Source organism: Aythya marila (genome assembly GCF_965140915.1).
Source record: "Aythya marila genome assembly, chromosome: 3".
Taxonomy (NCBI): Eukaryota; Metazoa; Chordata; class Aves; order Anseriformes; family Anatidae; genus Aythya; species Aythya marila.
The window spans coordinates 48,232,103-48,253,753 of NC_139044.1; the positions used below are offsets into that span (position 1 = coordinate 48,232,103).

General features: G+C 39.2%; 1 protein-coding gene across 1 annotated transcript in view; it reads left to right on the forward strand.

Moving 5' to 3' along the window:
• Positions 1 to 21,651, forward strand: part of PRKN (parkin RBR E3 ubiquitin protein ligase) — a 775,548-nt gene that overhangs the window by 739,523 nt on the left and 14,374 nt on the right. The window contains exon 10 of the mRNA XM_082758445.1: positions 12,471 to 12,557. Coding sequence (XP_082614571.1) covers positions 12,471 to 12,557 — 87 coding nt within the window. The remainder of the gene's footprint in view (positions 1 to 12,470; positions 12,558 to 21,651) is intronic.

Genomic DNA, 21,651 nt, shown 5'->3' on the forward strand with positions numbered 1-21,651 from the left:
TCCAGACTGGAGCTTCTCATCTCAGGGACCTGGGATTCCCAAAGGCAAATCTTGCCAGTAAAGACAGAGGTGAAGAAGACATTGAGTACCTTGTCTTTTTCCATGTTTTTTGTCACCAGATACATTGCACTGATTCAGCAGTGGGCCCTCATTTTTCTTGGTCTTCTTTTTGTTGGTGATATACCTGTAGAAGTCCTTGATGGCTTTCATGTTACTTATCATATTAAATTCTAGGTGGGTTTTATCTTTCCTAACCCCATCACTGCATCCTTGGACAAAGTCCCTATACTCCTCCTGAATCCTGCTCCTGCCTCTTAAATGCTTCCTTTTTATTTCCAAGTTTAACCAGGAGATTCTTGTTCATCAGACAGGTCTGCTACTACTTTTGTTTGACTTCCTGATGGTTAAGATGGATGGACCACTGAGTTTTAAGGAGGTGATCCTTGAACAGCAACCAAGTCTTCTGTATCCCTTTTTTTTTTTTTTTTTTTTTTTTTTTTTCCAGGGCCAGCTCCCATGGGATTTTTCCAGGCAGACCCCTGAACAGACCAAAGTATGTTCTCCTGAGGTCAAATCTTGTGGTTCAATTTTTTTGCCTTACTCCCTCCTCTCAGGATCCTGAACACCATCATGCCATGTTCACTGCAGCCTAGGCTGTCTTCAGTCTTCACAACTGCAACCAGTTCTTCCTTGATGGAAGTATGAGAACTGTGTCCCCTTTTGGGCTTATTCTTTACTTGTGCCAGGGAATTGTCAACAGTACACCCCAGAAACCTGAATTGCTTGTGCCTCGCAGTGTTTGCCCTCCCAGGCAACTGAAAAAATATAGTGCATGTTGGATGATCCATAGATATTTCAGAAATTCAAAGAAAAGTAAAAGAATTATGGAGTTGTAAAATTATTTTTGATAAATAAGCAAGATTTATGGAATGGTTTTTTTTAGACAGAGATTTTGCTACTTGTCAGTATATGCCAATATATGACAACATTTGTTGATTTTATGTATGTGTATATCTATTTGGATTCTTAATGTAGAATTTCTGTTTCTCAAATGTTTAGTGCATGGTTTGTCAGAAGGGTGCAGAAGTAGGTGCCAAATAGTTTGCATTTCCTGTAAACCAACTAACATCATGAGCTTACATTTCAGAGATCATTTTTGGTGGTTTAGATAATTACACTACAAAAATGTCTAGGATCAACAAACCAGAACAAGATCCATTTGAGAGGTCAGACAAGAAGTCACATTAATAACTAGGTATATACTCTGTGAACACAATTAGCACAAACTGTATAACTTTAAAAACTGTCTTTTTTTTTTCGGAAGAAAATTACTTGAAACTTCGTACCCAGCCTTTGCAGTGAAAACAAGGAATATAAATTGAGGGATCCTTAATGGGAGCTCTGGGTTGTGACCGGGGACTCATGGCATGAACCAGCCTAGCTATCATTGATTTTTGATCAGCAAGCTGTGTTTGAGAAGCTACCTGCTTTTTTTCCTTGACAGATGAAGTGTGATATTTTCATTATTATTCCAATGTTTTCTTCAGCAGTGTTTGCAGGATATTTTGCACAGATGATGCCTCATTCAGGAAAACTAGATCTGAAGATTTTCAAAATTTCTTGCAATTTCTTTCTTGTTTCTCTTTGAAACTTTTTTTTTTTTTTAATTATCATTATTTTAATTCATTCATTTTTTCAGATGAGTTGGAATTGCAGAGCCTGAGTCTAAATCTATCCTTCAGAGCTTAGAGTTGATAGTATCCTGCTGTTTGGCTGCATCTAACTGTAGACAGGCTTAACACGAAATTTTCATCTGTTTTTGCAACTTGCCCAAAGTTTCCCTGTGTCATTCAGTGTCAATATTCAGGCTCAGAAACAGCTCTAATTGGAATCACCTAATGCAGCTTTTTTTTTTTCTTCAGCATTCATGCTCTGAATTTGAACCAAGCAGAGTATACCTCCATGCTCAGTTGTTGAACTGGATGGTATCGGTCTTTGAAGGGAGCACAGGCTGGCTTTGGTGACTGTAGATTCAGTTACTCCCTAATTTTAAAGGATTCACTTGTTCATAAGACAAACACAAACCAGAAGCAGAATTGTGTTTTAATTCTATCCCCCTCCCCAAGTCCCCTACCCTCCAAAAACAATGTCTCAGGAAAAGATCCTAATGTTGTGCTTAATCTAGTTACTATGAGGAAACATTGCTGGAGCCATGTGCAGTAGGTTGGCATTCCCTTAAAAGAAAGAAACAAATGCATTTGTTCATTATTTTTTGCTCTGCCTGACATATAGGCTATGTGACTGTTTATAGTCATAAAAAGCAATGGTTACACCTAGGAGATAATGTGAAGGCAACAAAATGCTTAAAACAGCACCATAGTTATCTGAGATACATTATTTATGCTATTTTATTTGCGAGATTGTCATATTTGTGTTCTTTTTATGGAGCTTCAGCTGTTGCCAGATTCAAGAGAAATAAGATGCGATGTCCTTGAAACAAGGAGCACCCCTTGTTCCTTTTTATGAGTTTTAATGCATCTGAATACTGTTTCTTTATGAGACTGTCTTGTCAGGACTAGTTTTGCATGTATCAGATGTATTAGCTGTTAGTAACCCTGGACTGGATCTTAGCTGTTGACTATGATTTTTTCAGAATCTTTCTCATTTGCAAAAGCTTAGACCTTCTATATCGATTCCTGTTTCACTGCTGCCATCTTCTGAAAAAATGTTAGTATTGCTATGTGGGCTTTTTTTTTTTTTTTTTTTTTTTTTAGATTTAACCTGGCAATCCAATCAGGACATGAATGAAATGCATGCTTTGTTTGTCTTATTGTTTGAGGGTGTATTAATTGAACTCCAAAGATGCTACAGACAGAGGTAAAGGGACAGGCAGTAAAATTTGTTCCTCATGACATTCCTTGTGAACAGATGCATGCATTCAGCAATAACATCTTTTTCAAACTTGAGAGAAGTGATATATTACTGTAACTTCCAACCTCTTTGTTGAAAAAGTCAACTTTGACATCACACATGTAAAGTGACACATATTCTACAGTAAAAATATTTTGCAATGCTATGCTGTTATGCATGCCATAAAATGCTATGTCTCTGTTTCTAAAGGCATCTCTGGGTAACTGTGATTTTCCCTCTCTACATCATAGCTCCTTATAAATAATGCTTCCTTTCACACAAAATTTTACTTCATATTCTTGCTTGTATTGAGTGAAGTAGTGACAACATATATGCTATAGCTTTTTTTACTTGAGATCATAACTCATGCTCTGACTTCGTGTGTTCTAAGGTAAATGTAGCATTGTTCCATTAGAGCTACAGTTGATTTCTGTTAGTGTTAGTGGGAGAGGTGGAGAGATATACCATGTAGTTTTAATATGTGCCTATATGTACTATGCATTTAGAGGTTTGGTTATTATCTGCTAGATTAAAGTATTTTTAAAACGTCACATTTAGATACATATTTTGGCTGCCTTAAAAATTTTTCTTATACTCATTAAATGACAAATCGGCGATAATTGTTTGCTTCCACTGTTTCCTCATAGAAATACCTTGTAAATTATTATGGAAATCATTTGTAAAAATCTAAGTTTACCTGCATCTGCTTCACATTTTCTTAGTCATCCAGGCATAAAAATACCCCAGATTATACACTAAATATGTATAGTTATCTGTCTGTACCACTTCAGTTACTTCAATGGGAACAGAATTACGCCGACGAACAATTGCTTTTTTATCTCCAGAGGTGCCAGCAAGAACATAATATTGAATTTAATTTCCTTGTCATGTCTGTACTACAGTGAAGTAAGGACTCTCTCTACTTGTGCACCCTCAAGCCAGATCCAAGTGGTGCTGAAACATCCACCTAGCATAGTGCAGCATCATGCAGAGCCAGTAGTCCAGGTCCCAAACACACTGTTGCTGCATTAGCCACAGATTATTGACCTGGCTGTGAGATTTGCAGCAGGACTAGCTTAAAGCTTCTCAAGTGTAAACTGTACGTAAAATTGAGTTTTGCCACCAAAAGAAGAAGGAAGGGGCTAGACAACAGCTGCATGGGAATGGGAAGGCAGAGGGGAGATCTGGATACACAAGGGTGAAGAGCAGAGGATGATGCCTGACTCTGACCAGGCATCTGATTCTGAGGAATTTGTCCCAGTGGCAGCAGCTATTTCTGGAGTTAGGGAGTGTTCCTCTAAGCAGCGATGTTTAACATCTGAGGACTTGTCACAGTCCCTGTAGTATGATGAACTGGAAGCCTGGCTCTTTCCTTAGCTGTCTGCAGCTCTAGCACAGGTGAGGTAAACAAGAGGGACATGAGCATCTTGCTGTGTTTAGCAGCCTGATGCTGTATGCAGCTTCCTACTTTTCTTAGGCTTGTTTGACTTCCTTTTCCAGAGGTAGTTTGGTCATCATCATTCTGGGCATCTCTTCCCAGTGCTGCAGGGCACAGGATTGTTCTTCTCACAGTAAAAGCTGTACAAACGCCGTCTATTTCTGTCCAGAGAACTAAATCCATGGTCCACTTTGAAAATCTTGTGGTGTTTGAACTCATGTTTGCTTGGGTAGTCAGCTATCAGTTGAGATTCTTCAGCGATCACAAGATCTGACTCTATTATACACACATAATAGTACCACAAACAACAGGGTTTTGTATTGTCAATATACCACATATTTTTGTTACAAATTCTGCTTTACAGACTTTTTATTCTTATTTTCTGGAATAGGCCAGTAAGTCTCACATCCCATCCACATACTAAGAACAAGATTGTGCAATACCTTTGTGTGTAGGCATGTAGCAGAGTAATCTGCTGAATCTCCTGAAGAGTATCATCCCTTCTTCTACAGATGTCTGAAGTAATTTCACCTCAAAGAAGCACCAGGGCTTCTCCCAGCTTCTTACTTATGTTCTGTCCTTTGCAGCACTTGGAGCACAGGGCAATTCAAAAGGGATGATGGCTGATCATCCACATAAATCAGCAAACAGGAGATCTGGGGAGGTCTCAGAGAGGTTCTCTGAGCTTATGTTGTCCATCTTCAGGTTAATGCAGCCTGATGCAAGACAAGCTCCAGGAAAGTCTGCCTGTCTGCAAACACAAATTCATCAGCACTCACCGAAGAGTCCCGGGGTGCACATGCTGTCATTTAGATCTCAGGGAATGACCCCATGGGTTGTTTAGTAGAAGTTAGGAGGGAGGCTTTCACTTTTAGATTCAAAAGAAAAACATTGAAAATTCTAAGACATTTTGACGCAGACCTGCATTTAAAGCTTTTAATGTTTATAGAAAATTGCTTCTTATAATATTGATGGCAAATCGCTCTTGGATTGCAAAAGCTGCACAGAGACTGCAACTATATTTTTGATACCGTGTTTTGACAGATTGTCATGCTCCTCGCAAAAGTTTAATTTTAGATGAAATGTGCATAGTAAGTATGTGTATTTTATTGTAAGGAAAAAGACCAAAATTGCTCTGCAAGTACTACCATGCTTTATATCTGATAGAGCTGGTGTCATTAAAAATGAATACTTTTTCTACTGTGGCATTTATCTTCATTGTAGTATTTGTGGGTTTTCTATAACTGACAATTGGCAAAGCCACAAATCCTAAGTAAATGTAGCTACTGCAGATGGTAAATATTCTGTTTTTAAAGGTTCTTGCTGTAAGCACAAGAAATATCAAAAGACAGGATATGGGGCTGAAGGTCTCACACTTGATCCTGGATAATAAAAAGTGCCAGAAGCAAAGTCAATCCAATACCTGTAGTTCACAGCAGTAGAACAGCAAAGAGTATGACATTTATTTTGTGTGTTTGTGTCTGTATTTTTATTTTTATTTATTAAGCACTGATTCACTTAAGATGGAAATAGGTAATAAAATATATAGTTTCAAAATTAAAAATGCTTGATCTGTATTTATGGAGGTTTGAACTCTAGTCAGGAATCAGACTGCTCTCCTACTCAAAATATATACTATACGTTAAAAACTTTTCTAGTCAAATTTGGTGTCAGGACATTTTTTCACAAAACCACAGAATTGCACACTGGTTAAGGTTGGAAGGGACCTCTGGAGGTCATCTGGTCCATCCCCCCTGCTCAAGCAGGGCCCCTTGGAGCATGTTGTGCATGTCTATGTGCATGTGGCTTTTGAAGATCTCCAATGAGGGAGACCCTACAGCCTCTCTGGGCAACCTGTGCCAGTGCCCCATCATCTGCACAGTATAGGAGTCCTTCCTGATGTTCCAACAGAACCTCTTGTGAACCAGTTTTGTGCCCATTGCCTCATGTCCTGGCACTGGGCATCCCTGTGAAAAGAGCCTATCTCCTTGCTCTTTGCACTCTCCCTTCACGTATTTATACACATTAATGAGACCCCTCAAACCTTCCCTTTCTCTAGGTTGAACAGCCCTAGCTTGCTCAGCCTTACCTCACAGGAGAAGTGCTCCATCACCTTCACAGTCATTCACTGGGCTCTCTCCAGTATACCCATGTCTCTTGTATTGATTGGAGAGTCCAGAACTGGACAGAGTACTCCAGGTGTGGCCTTAGCAGCGCTGAGTAGAGGGAGAGATCACCCTCCCTTAACCTTTTGGCAATATTTTGCTTAGTACAGCCCAGGATACCCTTAGCTTTCTTGGGAACAAGGGCATATTTTTTCACAAATAATACCTCTTCTGTAGGTATGTATTACTCACTATGAGATTACAATTTATACTTTGTAAATTGCAATCTAATACTGTATTTTTCTACACTATAAAGAGAGATTACATTGGGTATTATTGGCTGCATCATTCTATACATGACTCTTTGATAGCTTTGGTTTCCCTTAAGGCATGCTCATATTTTCACTAATAAATCCTTGCCCCAGTCAGCAGCCTATAGTTTGACTGCAAAAGCTCATCTAGAATTGAACCTTGGTGCATTATAAAGTTTTACATTTTCAAGGGTTTTTTTGACCAGATGATCATGTTGTCTGGTGAAAAAATGGATCTTTTTGCCTTTCCAGTGTTACTATCCAATAAATCATTCTCAATGTTTTTTTAAAAAATCCAGTTAAAAAAAAAAAAAATCCTGCTAGTCTGATTAATATATATATATTCGCTATATACAAATTAAATAATTAATCACAAATTAATCATATATATCTTAGATTATACTTTACTTGCTTTGTATTCTCTTAACAATATGCTGTAGACTCCTCCCATTACAGTAGGTCTTCATATTTCTTTTTTAGCAGCTCATTTAATAATAAAGTTAACGCTTGTAATCTATGGTTTATTTCTCCTTTAGCATGAATTATGATAGTAATGTAGTACACTTTTATTTTGCTTAGGGAGGGTGGGTTGACTTGGTTTTAGAGGAAGGAGTGTGTAGAGAAGTTGAAGGTTGATTTCTTAAAACACATTTTCCTGAAAAGGCAAGATAAAAGTTGTAATCCCTGCATTTTAAATGAAAGGTGAGAGATCTGTAATTTTTGTTTGTTCATACAGTCATGGTTTTGAGGGACCTTGGCCTCTCTTGCATTCTAGTTTTATGTTACTGACAGAAAGCTACAGCAGTGATGGAAGTGTTGATCCTGCCTTCATTCAGTAGATTTAATTTTCATGACTCCCATCTGTAGCGACTGACCCAGACAGACAGTACTGAATGAATGAGGGAAGATCAAGGAAAAAAGACGAAGGAACAGAGAAGACAAAACAATTTTGATAATATTGCTAGTCAATATATTCTCAGTGACAGTAGGTTGTATCAAAAGGAACTGATTTCATTCTTTGATGAGATTATAAGTTTGATAAGAAAGAGTAATTGTGGAAAAATCAATTTCATATATTGTATGACTTCAATCTACAGAATATTCTGGTAAGGAAATCAGCACCATAACATATCCATAAAGAGTTTTAGGGGACTGGGTTCCAATTGCAATGTTTAGGACATGAGCAGAAGCATTGTCTCATCACTGTCGGATGGTATAGTATGCATGCCTCCCTGGTTGGTCGTTGTGTGGATTACGAACTGACAGATCACAGAAAGCAGTCTTTCTGTAAAGACTGCATGATCAGCAGGGTATTGCTAGCAGCATTCAGCAGGGACTGATAGCATACCTGTCACAATTCAATACTTGACAGCAATCCAGAAGTAAATAAAAAGACTCTGCTGATACAGCACAGCAATGACACAAAGATTAGTCAAATATAATTAATGTCAAAAGCAAGTCCCTAGAAAACTGCTATGAATATGATTTGGGGCTGGACAGAGGTAGTAACAGAACGGCTTATCCAGTGAGAAACTTAGAGTCTCTGCTTAGGTTAAAGAAGATTCAGGGGTACCATGATTATGGTACATAGGTACCTTTGCAGAAAGAAAATAGGAGATACTGAAAGATATTTTAGCAGATAATTGTGAAGCAGAAAGTAGTGTCTGGAAGCTGAATCCAGGGAGAGTCAAAGTAGGTGTTAGTTACAATTTTTAACAATGATTTGAAGGGCATTAAGACACATTGCCAGAGGTATGAGTGGGTCTTTCCTCACTTGATGTCTTTAATGTGGACTTCAGTGTCTGTTTTGGACAACACTTGGACAAACCATATGTCACAGTCTAGCTAATAGTGCTAACTGTAGGAAGGAAAACATGGCAGCCTGGATTTCAACATAGACTGCAGAAATCTGGTAAGAAATCTGTGCCCACACTTGAGCTGTCACCTTACAAAGTCCCTAGCAGTGTACCCATGGTGCCACAGCTTAAACCTCAGCTATAACTACCTCATTGCAACCTTGCCTTCATTTTGCTGTGTAGACACAAGAGAAGGTGAGAGTGAAAAAGACAAGAAATATCTGAGTAGAAGAGTAACTTAAAAGTAACAGTATGGAGCCAAAACTTGAGGCTTCGTGTGGGAATTCATGAATGGGAGTATTGTATTGACGTTGGAAGAGAGATAATTTGAACATGAATACTTTGCAAGAATTACAGGGAGAGATGATCAGTGTTAGAGACAAAAGAAGAGATGCGTGGAGTAGGCAAGAGAATGAGAGGTGTGGTGCTTAATCCCAAAAAAAAAAAAAAACAAATCTTACAAATGTTGAGGAAAAAAAAAATGGCAAAATCCTTCTTCTAAAAACCAATTCAGCATATAACTGACAAACTCATTTTTTTTCCTTAAAAATTAGAGCTATATTCTGTTTCCTCTTCCAAACTTGAAACTTTATGCATGGTCTGGTCAGGAATAATGGTTTCATCATCGCAGGTTTCTTTCAGCATCACTCTTGGCACTGCACATATCAGCCGTGGGGTACAAATTCCATTGAACAGGCCAGAGTTTGGACTGATTTTACCTTCTGTTTGAGTGATGATAAAGAGAGGAGGATTTTTAAAACAGGATTTGGATCCCTGTTGAGACTTTTTATACCTTCTGTTTTGAGATCACTTGTATTCAGAATTTCTGCTTAGGCCTATCTTATACATTTTTACAGATATTCAAAAGCCTGTAGTAGCATACATACAGGTTATATGTTTATTCCAGTGCCCAAATCCCTCAAGTGCTTTGGGGATTTCCCTGCTAATCCTCATTTTAATGCGTAAACCTAGAGGGTAGGTTTCAGACCTTTGGGATTTATTCTTTGTGCTAGTCGCTTTCTAGCTGAAGAATCTTTCAAGGGTAACAACAGTAAGTTCTACATTCACTGTTCTTGTACAATTTATGTTATCACTGTAATCTGCCAACCTTTCAGCAAATAAAGGGAAAGAAAGTGTGACTGTTAGTAATTACACTATTTATAGTATTTTTTAAACACATACTAATATTAAATTTATGCAGAAGTATTAAATCCTGACTGAACAACTTAAATCCTTATATTTCCAAAGGCAAAATAACTGTATTAATATTAATGAAGCTACAAAATAGAAGTTAAATGACAGCACTTTTGCAATTGCTGTATTTCATTACTGAAACTTTATTATATTTTTCATGTCTGGATGTAAAAAATGAATGGAGCTATCGCAAACTGCTTTGTTGTAAATGACCTACGTTTTCTTTATGATGCATGCTTTACCATAAAATGGGAGTGCTTAATGCATTTCTGTGGGGAGATGCCTATTTATTCTGACAAACCGATCAGCCTCCAGGGTGGTCTTTTGCCACAGAACTGATTTTACAACTCATCCATTATCTAATAAGATATGAAGTGAGTATCCTGGCTCACCAAAAAAAATCAGGCTTTGTTCCATCACAAGCGTGTGACAGGGTCACTCACAGACTTACTTTCAAGATACAAAATTGATAGTGGAAGGCCCAGTTTACGCTCTCATACGCACTTCCAGTACAGAAAGCCTGTCGGGAAAACATTGTTAAACAACACTTTGATCTTACCCCTGAGCACTTTTTTAAGTGGCAATTTTAAAGGCAAGTATAGAGAGTGACCTCTGTAGCGAGAAAATGCATTTCACACCTTTAAGTAATACATGAGTTTATTAATTTTATTGTTATCATAAATGTCAATGCAACCTAAACTACACTGTGAGACAGCTGGAATGTCTTTACAAAATATGTCCTGTTTTTTGTTGTTGTTTGTTTGGTTTTTTTGGTTGGTTGGTTTGGTTTAGTTTTGTTGTTTTTTCCCCCTTTCTTTCCTTCTTCAGCATATCCTCCTTTTCAATATTTATGAAATGTTTAAAATTGCAATTGCAAAAGTGAAAGACTGGAGTGAGGAGAGGAAACTGAGGCATTCTGTGGTAAGGCAGTGGTATAGTGAGTGTATACAAAGCCCTTTCAGACAAACGTTTTCAGCCAGATATGTTTATAAGGAAATAAAGTTAGGAAGGTAAAAGAGAATAGGACACACAGTAAGAAATATGGTTAAACCTGGCTATAACCTTCATTGATAAGTGATAAGTTTTGAGATATTAGGTATCCAGACAGAGAGTACATACATCTCTATATGTCTGGGCAATGTTCAACATAGATGAAACTTTGGGATGCAGTGCAAATTGTTGTAATTACAATACTGCAACCTTTCATATAACATACCTTGCAGAAGTGCCTTCATTGTTAAGCTGTTTGCTAAGAAACACAAATGAATTAACAGATCAATGTCAGATGAAGTAAAATAAAAGATTTAAAATCGTTGACAAAGTAGTTAGAGAAGTGACAAGAAAGCAAACAAGTGATTTGGTTCGATATCTCTAGAAGCTGGAACACCCACTCCATTTCCCCACTCCAAATTTCCCTGACCTTCTGAATAACAGAGTCAACCCTTTTGGACTCGCACAATGTTTCTTTTCACAAAAGCACAGTTTCTTTAGCATGACAATGAAATACGATTTTCAGTGGTTCTTAGACAAGTGACAATAAGGCTTGAAAGAGTTCAAAATGAAAATGCAAAAGATGGAATTTGTGGCAGACAAATGTTCCAGTGTCATGTCCTGATATCCTTTATTCGTTACTGGTGAATGCAGCTCTGCATCAAAAATCAAGGCTGTTTTATCAGTCTTGCTTATAATGCCAGTCAGAACAGCTTACTGCTGAGAGTCTGGGCTGGCATCATGACATGGCTTTAAAAAAGTATTAAGAGAGACCCATTTTACATTATTGACTTTTCCTCTTACCTGCAAGGACACAGAATTTAATGCAGCATTGATGAGTCAAAGATTTTGACACATGTCAAGACAGATATCTTCATTTTAGAGTTTAAAAAAGGCATTGAACTTGATACATACAAACCAGTTTAGGGAGCAGTGGCAGCTCAGAATGAGGCAGGGACAATTGTTTTACTCATCTGCTAAAGACATTACATTACTTTTGAATGAGCTCTTATGTAAAGAACAATGTAATTTAAGGAGGATGAAACCAGAACAATTGCAAGAAATGTAACAAGGGTCTAGAGGGAGTCCTTTAAAACCCATGTGAAGTAACCTGTCACTGTGTTCTTACTATGGATTTTTTTAAACCATTCCTCAAAAGTCCATGGCAAGGGTATAATTTCCTAGAAAATGGCATTTCATATAACCTATATAAAGTGATCATGTCCCAGTAAATTTAGTAACAGCTTTCCATAGAGAATGCATTAGATTCAGAACTATGAATGGACTGCTTACATTGGTAAACACTATAGAGCAAAACTACTTGTTTCAGGCAGCGCCCTTTTTGTATAAATAGATTTCACTGCAGCACAAACACACACAGAAGTATCTAGAATGACTTTATGTCCTTAAATCGACCATGTAGCAAAATCTCATTTTTAATAATGGCATTTATTTTACTTCACCAAAGAAATGTATAATAGTAACTGCAAAATTGTTGTGTTAATGATCAGATTGCATAATAAGATGCACAATTAGGAGGATTATGGGAATTTAATGGGATGAGAAGGGCAAGAGATCATCTGCTATATGACTCTTCACAGTTGTACTCTGCTGTCTATGTCCCTAATGTGTTTTTATCACTTGTGTGCTTTGGTTTGTTTTCCAGTTTGTGTTCTGCCGTGAATGTAAAGAAGAATACCATGAAGGGGAATGCAGCTCTCTCCTCAGCATACAGGGAGCCATGGCCCAGAAGGTAAGCATCCCCACAACTCATTACATCCTGATCATTATCCTTGGTCCAACTAGAACGACATTTGTCGGATGGGTCCTAATTATAATCCCAAGCAAAAGCAATTATGTTCATACTGAATTCTGTAGCCAGAGTTGGCTTTTTGGTGGATTTCAGATGCTCTGATTAATAGAGTAACTGAATTCTGCCAGGAACACACTGAGCTCTACCATCAGGTGCCAAAGAAAAAGCCTTCCCAATGGGCTTTTGGGGTTGTCTCTATTCAACATGAACACCTTTGAAAGGCTTTCTGTAGTTTTCCTGTCTTGCAGCTTGTACTCAATGCACCAGTCAGGAAATCACGTGGGTTTGGACAAAGTAATGGGTTTTATGCATCGTGTGCAGAAGATGCTGTTGATAATTTATGTTGTAGTTTAGAGAAATAAAAAAATGGATTGCGTAGGCTAGAAGCTGTTAGATGATAATTATTCTAAGCTGCTCCATAATTTTGCAGCTATTGTAGCTATAGCCCTGGACAGGAAATAGTTTTTCTCTCCCAACATTTCTCTTTGTCTGAGATTGGAGTTTCCCTGCTCTCCATGATAAGTGAATCACAACCTCTCACAGAAGAGAGCGAGAGAAAGGGAGAGAGAGAGCAAAGAACAGGAGTGATTCACCCTAAATACCTCACACCTTGATGGCCTGGGTGCTCTCCTAGGGAGTAAAAAACTGTAAGAAAATGCAGATGTCTGGCATGTTTAATGCTAAGAGGAAACGCTAACCCTGAGACCCAGGCAGTCCAACATGGCAGCTGCAGGATTGTGGGCAGGTGCTGACAAGGTTTATGGCCAGCTCCCAACAAGGCATACCCAGCTCCTGTCAGTGCCTGCAGACAGGCTCTGTCTGAGGATGGCTTTTGGGGCCTCTTACTCGTCAAATGTAGAGATTGGGATGGAGCTGGGGACATACTAAGAGTCTTTGTCATGTGTTACCATAGAATCATAGGATCACAGAATGAGTTGGGTTGGAAGGGATCTTAAAGATCATCTAATTCCAAAATCCCTGCCATGGGCAGGGAAACCTTCCACTATTGCACTAGGCAACCTCTGTAGAGATTTTTCTTTTTAACCTTTCTCAGTGAAGCTCTTCTACTTTATAAAAGAGAATCAATGCTCACTGAGTCAGAATTAAACAGCTGGTATCGTGGCAGGCAGGGCATCTACCTCCAGTGCCCTGGAAGATGTATACTGTACAAGACCCAGAAACTGTCTAGTACCCCGTCTCTGAGAGATTTCAGTTACCAATGCCTAGAGAAGAGTGCAAGAGCATAATGATGTCCCATTCCCTGAATATTTTCCACTCTCTATTAATAGACTTGTGATTCGGGTGTGGATTTTTGCATATAGCATCTATCAGCAAAGTTTTACTCCATGAATTTGTGCAACCCCTTTTTTGAAGACATATATATGCTTCTAGCATTTATGTTACTCTGCAAGGAGGAGATTTGCAGCTTAAATATCTTCTATGAGGAATAATCTTTATTGTTTGAAGCAACCTTAAAAAAAGTGTTCCAGCTTCCATTCATACTTATGTAAAAACAAAACAGCTTCAAAAGAGACATTGAGAGATACTTAAGTTAAAGTATCCAGTAGCCTGGTAAAGTAGAAGACCAAAGCCGAGTGTCTTACCTGAATTAAGCACAGCTAGAAATTGAATACCTCCCAACATGAGCAGTGAGCCCTATGTCCACTAAGCTATTTATGCCAGTTTTGCCTAGAGTACTGAAAGCCTTGAGCGGTCACCATGGCACCTTACAAAGGATTTTAAGAATTTTGGGTCACTGAAAGTTCACGCTTGTATAATCTCCATGCTTTAGAGCAAAAGATAAAGGTGTGCCAGGAAAAGTTAGAAGACTACAGGAAGAAGTGGTTTATTTTAAACATTTACATATTGCCTTACTGCCTCCTGATGACAATGTGAGTGCTACATTCATCTAGTCCAGTGTCTCAGCAAATGAACTGCACTCAATTAGATCTGTTAAGTTAGGGAAGTTAAATACTGTTTTTCCAATGTAATGCAAACGTTTTAGTCGTACCTGAAAAATGTTCCTGTGCTCTCAAAGAGCTGTTCCAGAATAGTTAAATGATACCTGAATATCTCTTGTAGCTATGCAAATCAATTCCTCAGTACGGGCAAGATCACAGACTACGCAAAATTCATTTAGACTCCAACTTGCGTTGAAGTTAATTGACTTTGATCAGCCGCCTTATTCTTAGAAAGCGAGATGCACTGATTAAAATCCTCCACAGGGTGGTGATGTGCCACTGAAGGAATGATTTCTCTTGCTTTCTGTAAACAGTAGAACAAGTACCTAGCTAGCTAAAACAATGCTACCATAAGTGTTGCTGACACGCTGGGTTTTTGTTTTGGTTTGGTTTGGTTTTCTGAATTACATCAGTAAAAGCTGCCTTGCATACATCACTCGTGTACAATGCATACAAAACATTTGTGGGGTGTATATGGAAAGAAATGCATGTGGGACTATTTCATCTGCTTTACTGAAACTAATTTAAACACTTAGCTATCTGTGTTTTCTGCCCTTTTTTTTTTTTTTTTTTTTTGGCACTCTTCCTGTTAGATTCAGAACCCTATGTGTCAGAGTTAATTTGCTATAATTGTACTATTTGTCCCAGCAGTGAAGATTGTTTTACCTTTGACTGTCTTTTTCTAGGTAGGAATAATACATTTCCAGGGTTGCCTTTTATGGCTTAAGCTCCTCCAGTTTGACTCGTGTCCTTCCCCCTCGTCAGGATCCTTTCCATACCATTTATTTTAGAAACAGATCTTGTTGTCACAACTGCTTCTACTCAGATTTCAGGGCCAACCAGACATGCAGCCATCAAACTGTTCCTCTCCAGAATTGGCACAGGATGTGTAGTCTCAGGAAAATATCTTCTATCAGAAAAAGGCAGGTTTTATTTTTGCCTCTGGTGGCTACAATACTGAAGGGAACCTTTCATTACCTTAGCATTTCTACAAACACCTGCACAACCCTGACATTTCCAGTGTAAGAGGAAAGGTTTAGACCTAAGTCAGCATAATGAAGACAAATGCAGTGGGTCGTGAGGAATGGGAAAGAGCTGGAAGCAAAGCCAAAAAGGGATGTTGTGGAGGAGCTGTGTAGCCAGATGTTGACAACACAGAGAACAAGGAGACCTGCAGTGCCACTCAAAGAAGGCTCTCATGTCAGAGCTCTGCAAGAGGTCTGTCAGGGCAGGGCCTGGCAACCTGTCCCGTCCCCCTGCCCCACCAGGAGAAGGGCACTGGGGGCACTGACACTGGGCACCTCCCTGGGGACAGGAACAGGACAGGGATGGGCCGAGGCCAGGTTGGGACATGGGCCCACAGTGGGGCAGGACCATGGGGAGCTGGAGCCCAGCCCTGCTGGGGCCATGCTGGGGCTGGTGGCCCTGGGCTGATGTGGAGTCTGGGGTCTGGGGGTTAGCAGTGACAGGTAGGCGTGCTGGTGGCCTCAGAACTAGATAACAATTTGGGAAGTCTTAGAAAAGGTGATCCCTCAGAAAGAGAGGTAGAGCCTGAAACAGAGGCATTCAAGTCTCCATAATAGCCAAGAACTGATGGGTACAGGCAGGGTTCAGATGATGTTGTTTGACTGTGACTTTTCAGAGACATAGTGGAAGCTCCAGAAATAGGAGAAGGAAGAGGGAAGAAAGGAAATAAGGTAGTGAAGTGATATGGGACAACAAAGAGGAATCAATCAGAAAGGGTGGTGGTGAAATGGGCCTGTGCTGGGCCTGGTGTCACAATGAAAGAGGAAGAACCCTTAGGTCGAGAGGAGGGAGCAGAGCTCGTGGGTCTGTGAAGGGAGGATGACAGGGAAAGGGAAATGGAGTTTGTTGGCAGGAAAAGTGCAACCACAGCAAAGGAGCACAAGAGGAACAAAGCAGGAGCTATATACGGTCCTTAAGGCTGCTTGAAAGGGTTTGAACTTTATAAAGATGGGAAGCTAGAGGACACTGCTTGATATATAATGAAATAATGAGTCCTTTACCAGGAGGAAAATTATGTTTTTATTTATATTTTTTTCCACCTCACTGTAGACTCTGCTTGGGGTTATTTTTATATGTTAGTTACCACACTTCTTTTTCATGGGTCTGCAAGTTGTCATTGCATCCAAATTTACTATCTATAGTGTGTTTACCTAAATCTGGTATGTTTTTTTTTTCCTCTTTGCTATCCCCAAAACTGTATTTACCCAGCTCTCAAGGTTGCATTTGGGTAATTGACCACTGAGAGTTGTTCATAGCTCTAAGACTTCCCATATGATCCTGCACACGTGCTTTCAAGGCCTTAGCTATCATCCCATGCCTAATGACAGTCTGGGGGTTCAGACCTAACTTGGCTGTAAGCTCTCAAACAGGTGATCAGATCTGAAGCAGACCTTTAAGATAACTTCTCACAAAGCAGCTCTGTGCTTGCACAGGCACAGCGTGAAGCCTGTGCACACATCCAGGGAAGCCTGTAACATCACCTGGCATCCTGTTTTTGTCTTTTGTGTTGTAGTTCCTGGAAAGGCTTGCAGCTCACTTGGGCTTCAAGCGAGCCTTCAGGCTTTCTTTTCCTGCCATTGCCTCATGTATGCATATCTCTAAATTGCCAGTAGGTGGTATAAAATACACAGCCATGACTTGACAGGCTTCCTTTCCCAACCACTGAGCAACATCTGTCTAACCTCTTATACTATTTTCCCTGTAGAACCCTGAATCACGTAGACTTGTGAAGCCTGGTCTCTATGTAGGTGGAAGTTTGCTGTAATTATGCAGCAGAACATATTGGTGACTGTGAGCAAGAGCCATTTTGGAATTTCATTCTGAAGTGGAATTTCCAAACAAAGGCACCCACAAAATATCCTTAGCTGAAATATTGTAATACTAAATATGCAGCTAATATTTCATGAAAATCATATTTGATGCAATGTATTTCTTACAAGCTGGTGTGGAACGGAAAGACTATGCAACTTAAGTGTTAAATTGTAATAGAGAGAATGCTGACAAAATTATGGACTTGCAAATGTCTCTTGATTTGCTGTGTGAAGAAAGTAGCAAGCTTTGTTTTATTTGAACCTTCAGTGATGGATGTTATTAGGGAAAGCATATATATATATCATATTGGACTCCATAGATATTAGACATCCCAAATCAGCTCCTGGATGTCAGGTTTTTGTGTTTAAGCTGTAAAATACTACAAATATTGCTTACAAAATTGTTTCTTCACTATTACAGCAAACTTTTTGTACTGCTTTTAGAATGGTAGGAGAAAAAGAGGTGTGGTATTTGAAAAGATATACTACCAGGAGTTAAAATGAGAAACATGCAGCATGTCTATGTAAGCATCTTTCTCTACTGGAAAGAGGGGAAAAATTAATCAAACTGCTAAACAGTAAATGCTGACTACAAAAGTATGAATTATTTCACTAAAACTGAAATTTTAGTGAAAGAAAAGGTTATTGAAAAGATTCATCATACACGGTATCTTTCAATGAGTCCTGAGTTACAGTATGAAATCTGGAACATCTATTATTAGACCATTGATTTTTTGTTTTTCCATCAGATAAATTTAAAAAGTTAAATAAAACATGGCTGTACAAAAATGGCACATGTAGCTCGTTTTTGACAGTATCTTAAACAATGGGAAAAGAAACCTCAGCTTGGCTTTAGTAGGTGGCATATTTACAATGTCAGGCACAGGACACTTCAACCCACAGAGGCCTAATTAAAGGAGCAAGAAAAATAACCAGGAAACATCCTGCAAAATTAATCTCTATGTTATAAATAAAAATGCACCGGAGGAAATCTGAGGGTAGGTCTTAACTTTCTGTCTAATGAGAAATAGATGGAAACTATATAGAGAGAATTTTATCTTTCCTATTTTGGGCAGCAATAAAATAAAAAGATGTGACAAGCTGTTTTTGTTGATGAGGTTAAGCTGACAGTCCTTTGCGTCTGTGTTGCCACTTACAGGAGAAAGTATGTTCTTCCTTCCACTGGTGGAAAACAGTTATACAAGAATGACCTCTCTTGGATTAGATTTTCTGCTTTAGAACGGTGTAAATCCAATATTCACAGGCTACCTGAATTTCATGTGTTCTGATATGAATATCTGCAACATGCAGAATGAGAACCTTGATGTGCAATGTCACCAAAACAGAGCTCTCTGATTTTATTTGGTAAAAGTCTTGTATTTGACACAGTACCCTGTGTATAGCATTGGACTTTGATTTTATCTACTTGCTGTCATCACAAACCAGGTCGTTTTACAGCAGAATTCCCTAGGCACACCAGACAAATTGGCTCACACAAAGCTGTTTCATGTGAGCTTAGCTGGATCAGCATGGTACTGACACTGTATTTTGCCTGTGCATAAAACATGTTCCCAATGATGGATATCCTTCCTTTTCCTGATCTATATAACCATTTTTAGTATTTTGATTAGCCTGAATCTCTCTGTAGACCAGAGCACTAGTCCCATAGCTATGTGCGCCTCTCCTTATGAGATTTTTTGACTCTTAAATGACTCAAATGATGGACTTTTTTTTCAAAGCTCCTCTGGCCCATGTAGACCTCTAGCTCTAGACATCTGATTTTTTTTTCTCCCAGAACTTAGTAAAAGACACCAGTAAATATGACAGGAGGCTAATTCATGCAACCATGTTTATAAAACAGTTCAGCAGAAGTTGAGAAAACAACAGGAATTTAAGCTGGACCGTCATCATCTCTTGTAGATCAGGTTTCAAAAGATGAGGCTGCTTTTGCTCTGAGCTCTAGCTCAAAATAATTAGTGGGCAGTGTTAATACAAGTGTTATGGAAGGTTGAACATTGTGTACAATTAATTATTCTTTGTTTTTCCTTTGAACCTTTTCAAGCATCCACAGTTGTTCTCACATTCATGCAGGAAAATGAGCAATGTGTTCTCTTTTGAGACGTCTAAGCCTTTTTAAAATTCTATACATAAAGTCATAATTTTACATATCTCTATTTTTCCTTCTTAAATCTTATTTTGCCAAGTAAAATTAACTGAAAACCAAGCATTTCTGATCAAAAGGAAAAGTATTTCTGTTTCCAAGGAAGCTGCATTAGGGTACTTTTTTGAAGTAATGCATGACCAACTTTTTTGCTTATCAGAATGGAAATAAGCAACAACAACAAACAAGCATTCACCAAAACTGAGCACAACATAACATCAACAGCTTCATATTCCATTCCGAATCAAGGGTTTTCAGTTTTCAGATGATGCCCGTACTACCACAGATATGCAAAATAAGCATGGTCATAAAAAAAGTGTGCTTGCGTAAGACAGTCTATAATATGATGGCATGTGAATTTAACATTATATATCTAATGCTTCCAATATTTTTGAACAAGTTTTGCCATCAATGTTTTTACCCTTGTCCTGGTTTCAGTTAGAACAGAATTAATTTTCTTCCTAGTAGCTGGTGGAATGCTGTGTTTTGGCTTAGGATGAGAAGAGTGCTGATAACACCCCGATGTTTTAATTGTTGCAGAGCAGTGCTTATACCAAGCCAAGGACATCTCAGCCTTTTGCTCTGTCCTGCCAACAGGCAGGCTGGGGGTGCAGTAAGAGCTGGGAGGGGACAGACCCAGGACAGGTGACCCAAACTAGCCAAAGGGGTATTCCATACCATCTGACGTCATGCTAAACAATATATAGGGGTGGCTAGCTGGGGGAAGGGGGCCGGACTGCTCGGGGTTAAGCTGGGCATCGGTCAGCGGGTGGTGAGCAATTGCATTGTGCATCACTTGTTTGTACATATTATTATTACTTTCCTATTATCACCATTGTAACATTATTGTTATTATTGTTATTATTATTTTGTTATTATTATTTTCCTGTCCTGTCTTATTAAACTGTCTTTATCTCAACTCACGGGCTTCACTTTCCATTTCTCTCCCCCGTCCCAGAGAGGGAGGGGGGAGGGTGAGCGAACGGCTGCGTGGTGTTTAGCTGCCAGCCGGGTTAAACCACGACAGTCTTTTTGGCGCCCAACATGGGGCTTGAAAGGTTGAGATAACAGCAGATCTGACCAGAGTGTGTTAAACTAAAATTGGTGTAAGTATTAGACCTGCTTAATAGTCACTTGTCATAATGCTGATTGCTTCAATCTCAACTCTGCTGCGCCTGTTTTCCAAATTGAGTATTATAGTACATTATTTTCCGTATTTGCTCTCTGTCATGTTGTTTATCCTCTCCGGGCCCTGGTTTCAGATCATTATGGTACTGAGTGTTGTAGCAATGGCTTATGAGACGATGAGATATCTGGTCATGACTCTAACTTGGTATTTGTACTCAGTAACATCGTCGACTCTGTATTTTGGAAACTGTATCTTGGAAACTATTAGCAATTATACCTATTGTTTTTTTCCATTAGGGAGTCAATCTGTGGAGGGGAAAGGAGAAGATATTTTCTCTTACTTGATTAATCTCCCTTTCTCCTTCACCACCCCTGTATCCTCCTGGATCACTATGCCTTCCTCCTTCACCACCCTCTTACTCTCCGAGCTTGCTACAATAGCTCTCCAAGATATTGAATATCCTTGGGATACTCAGACCAGCATAGTCTTGTTGTTCTGCCTCCTGAATGCGCTTCAGGTTCTGCTTAAAGTTAAACAACTACTTAGGAAGCTCATCCGGAGATCTGCCCGGAGGCAGTATAGTTGTGGGTGGCAGGGAGTATGGGAGGATATGGGCAGGCATCTAGACCAGTTTGCACCCCCAGTGTTTTGGAAATTCACCCCTGAACAACTGCAAAATCCTCAAAAACTGGCAGAATGCTTGAGAAAAAGGTGTCATGATTCTGGCAGTTCCAAAGTAACACAAATCATTGTAACATGCTGGGGCCTGGCTCATGCCTATCGAGCTGCCATTGATACTGCTATCAACTTAGTGACAGACCCTGCGGCCACTCCAAGCCCTGTGACAGATCCAACGGCCACTGTGACCCCTACGGTGGACTCTGCAGCCGCTCCAGTCCCAGCTTCTGCAGATGCTCCAATCCCAGCTCCTGCAGCCACTCCAGTT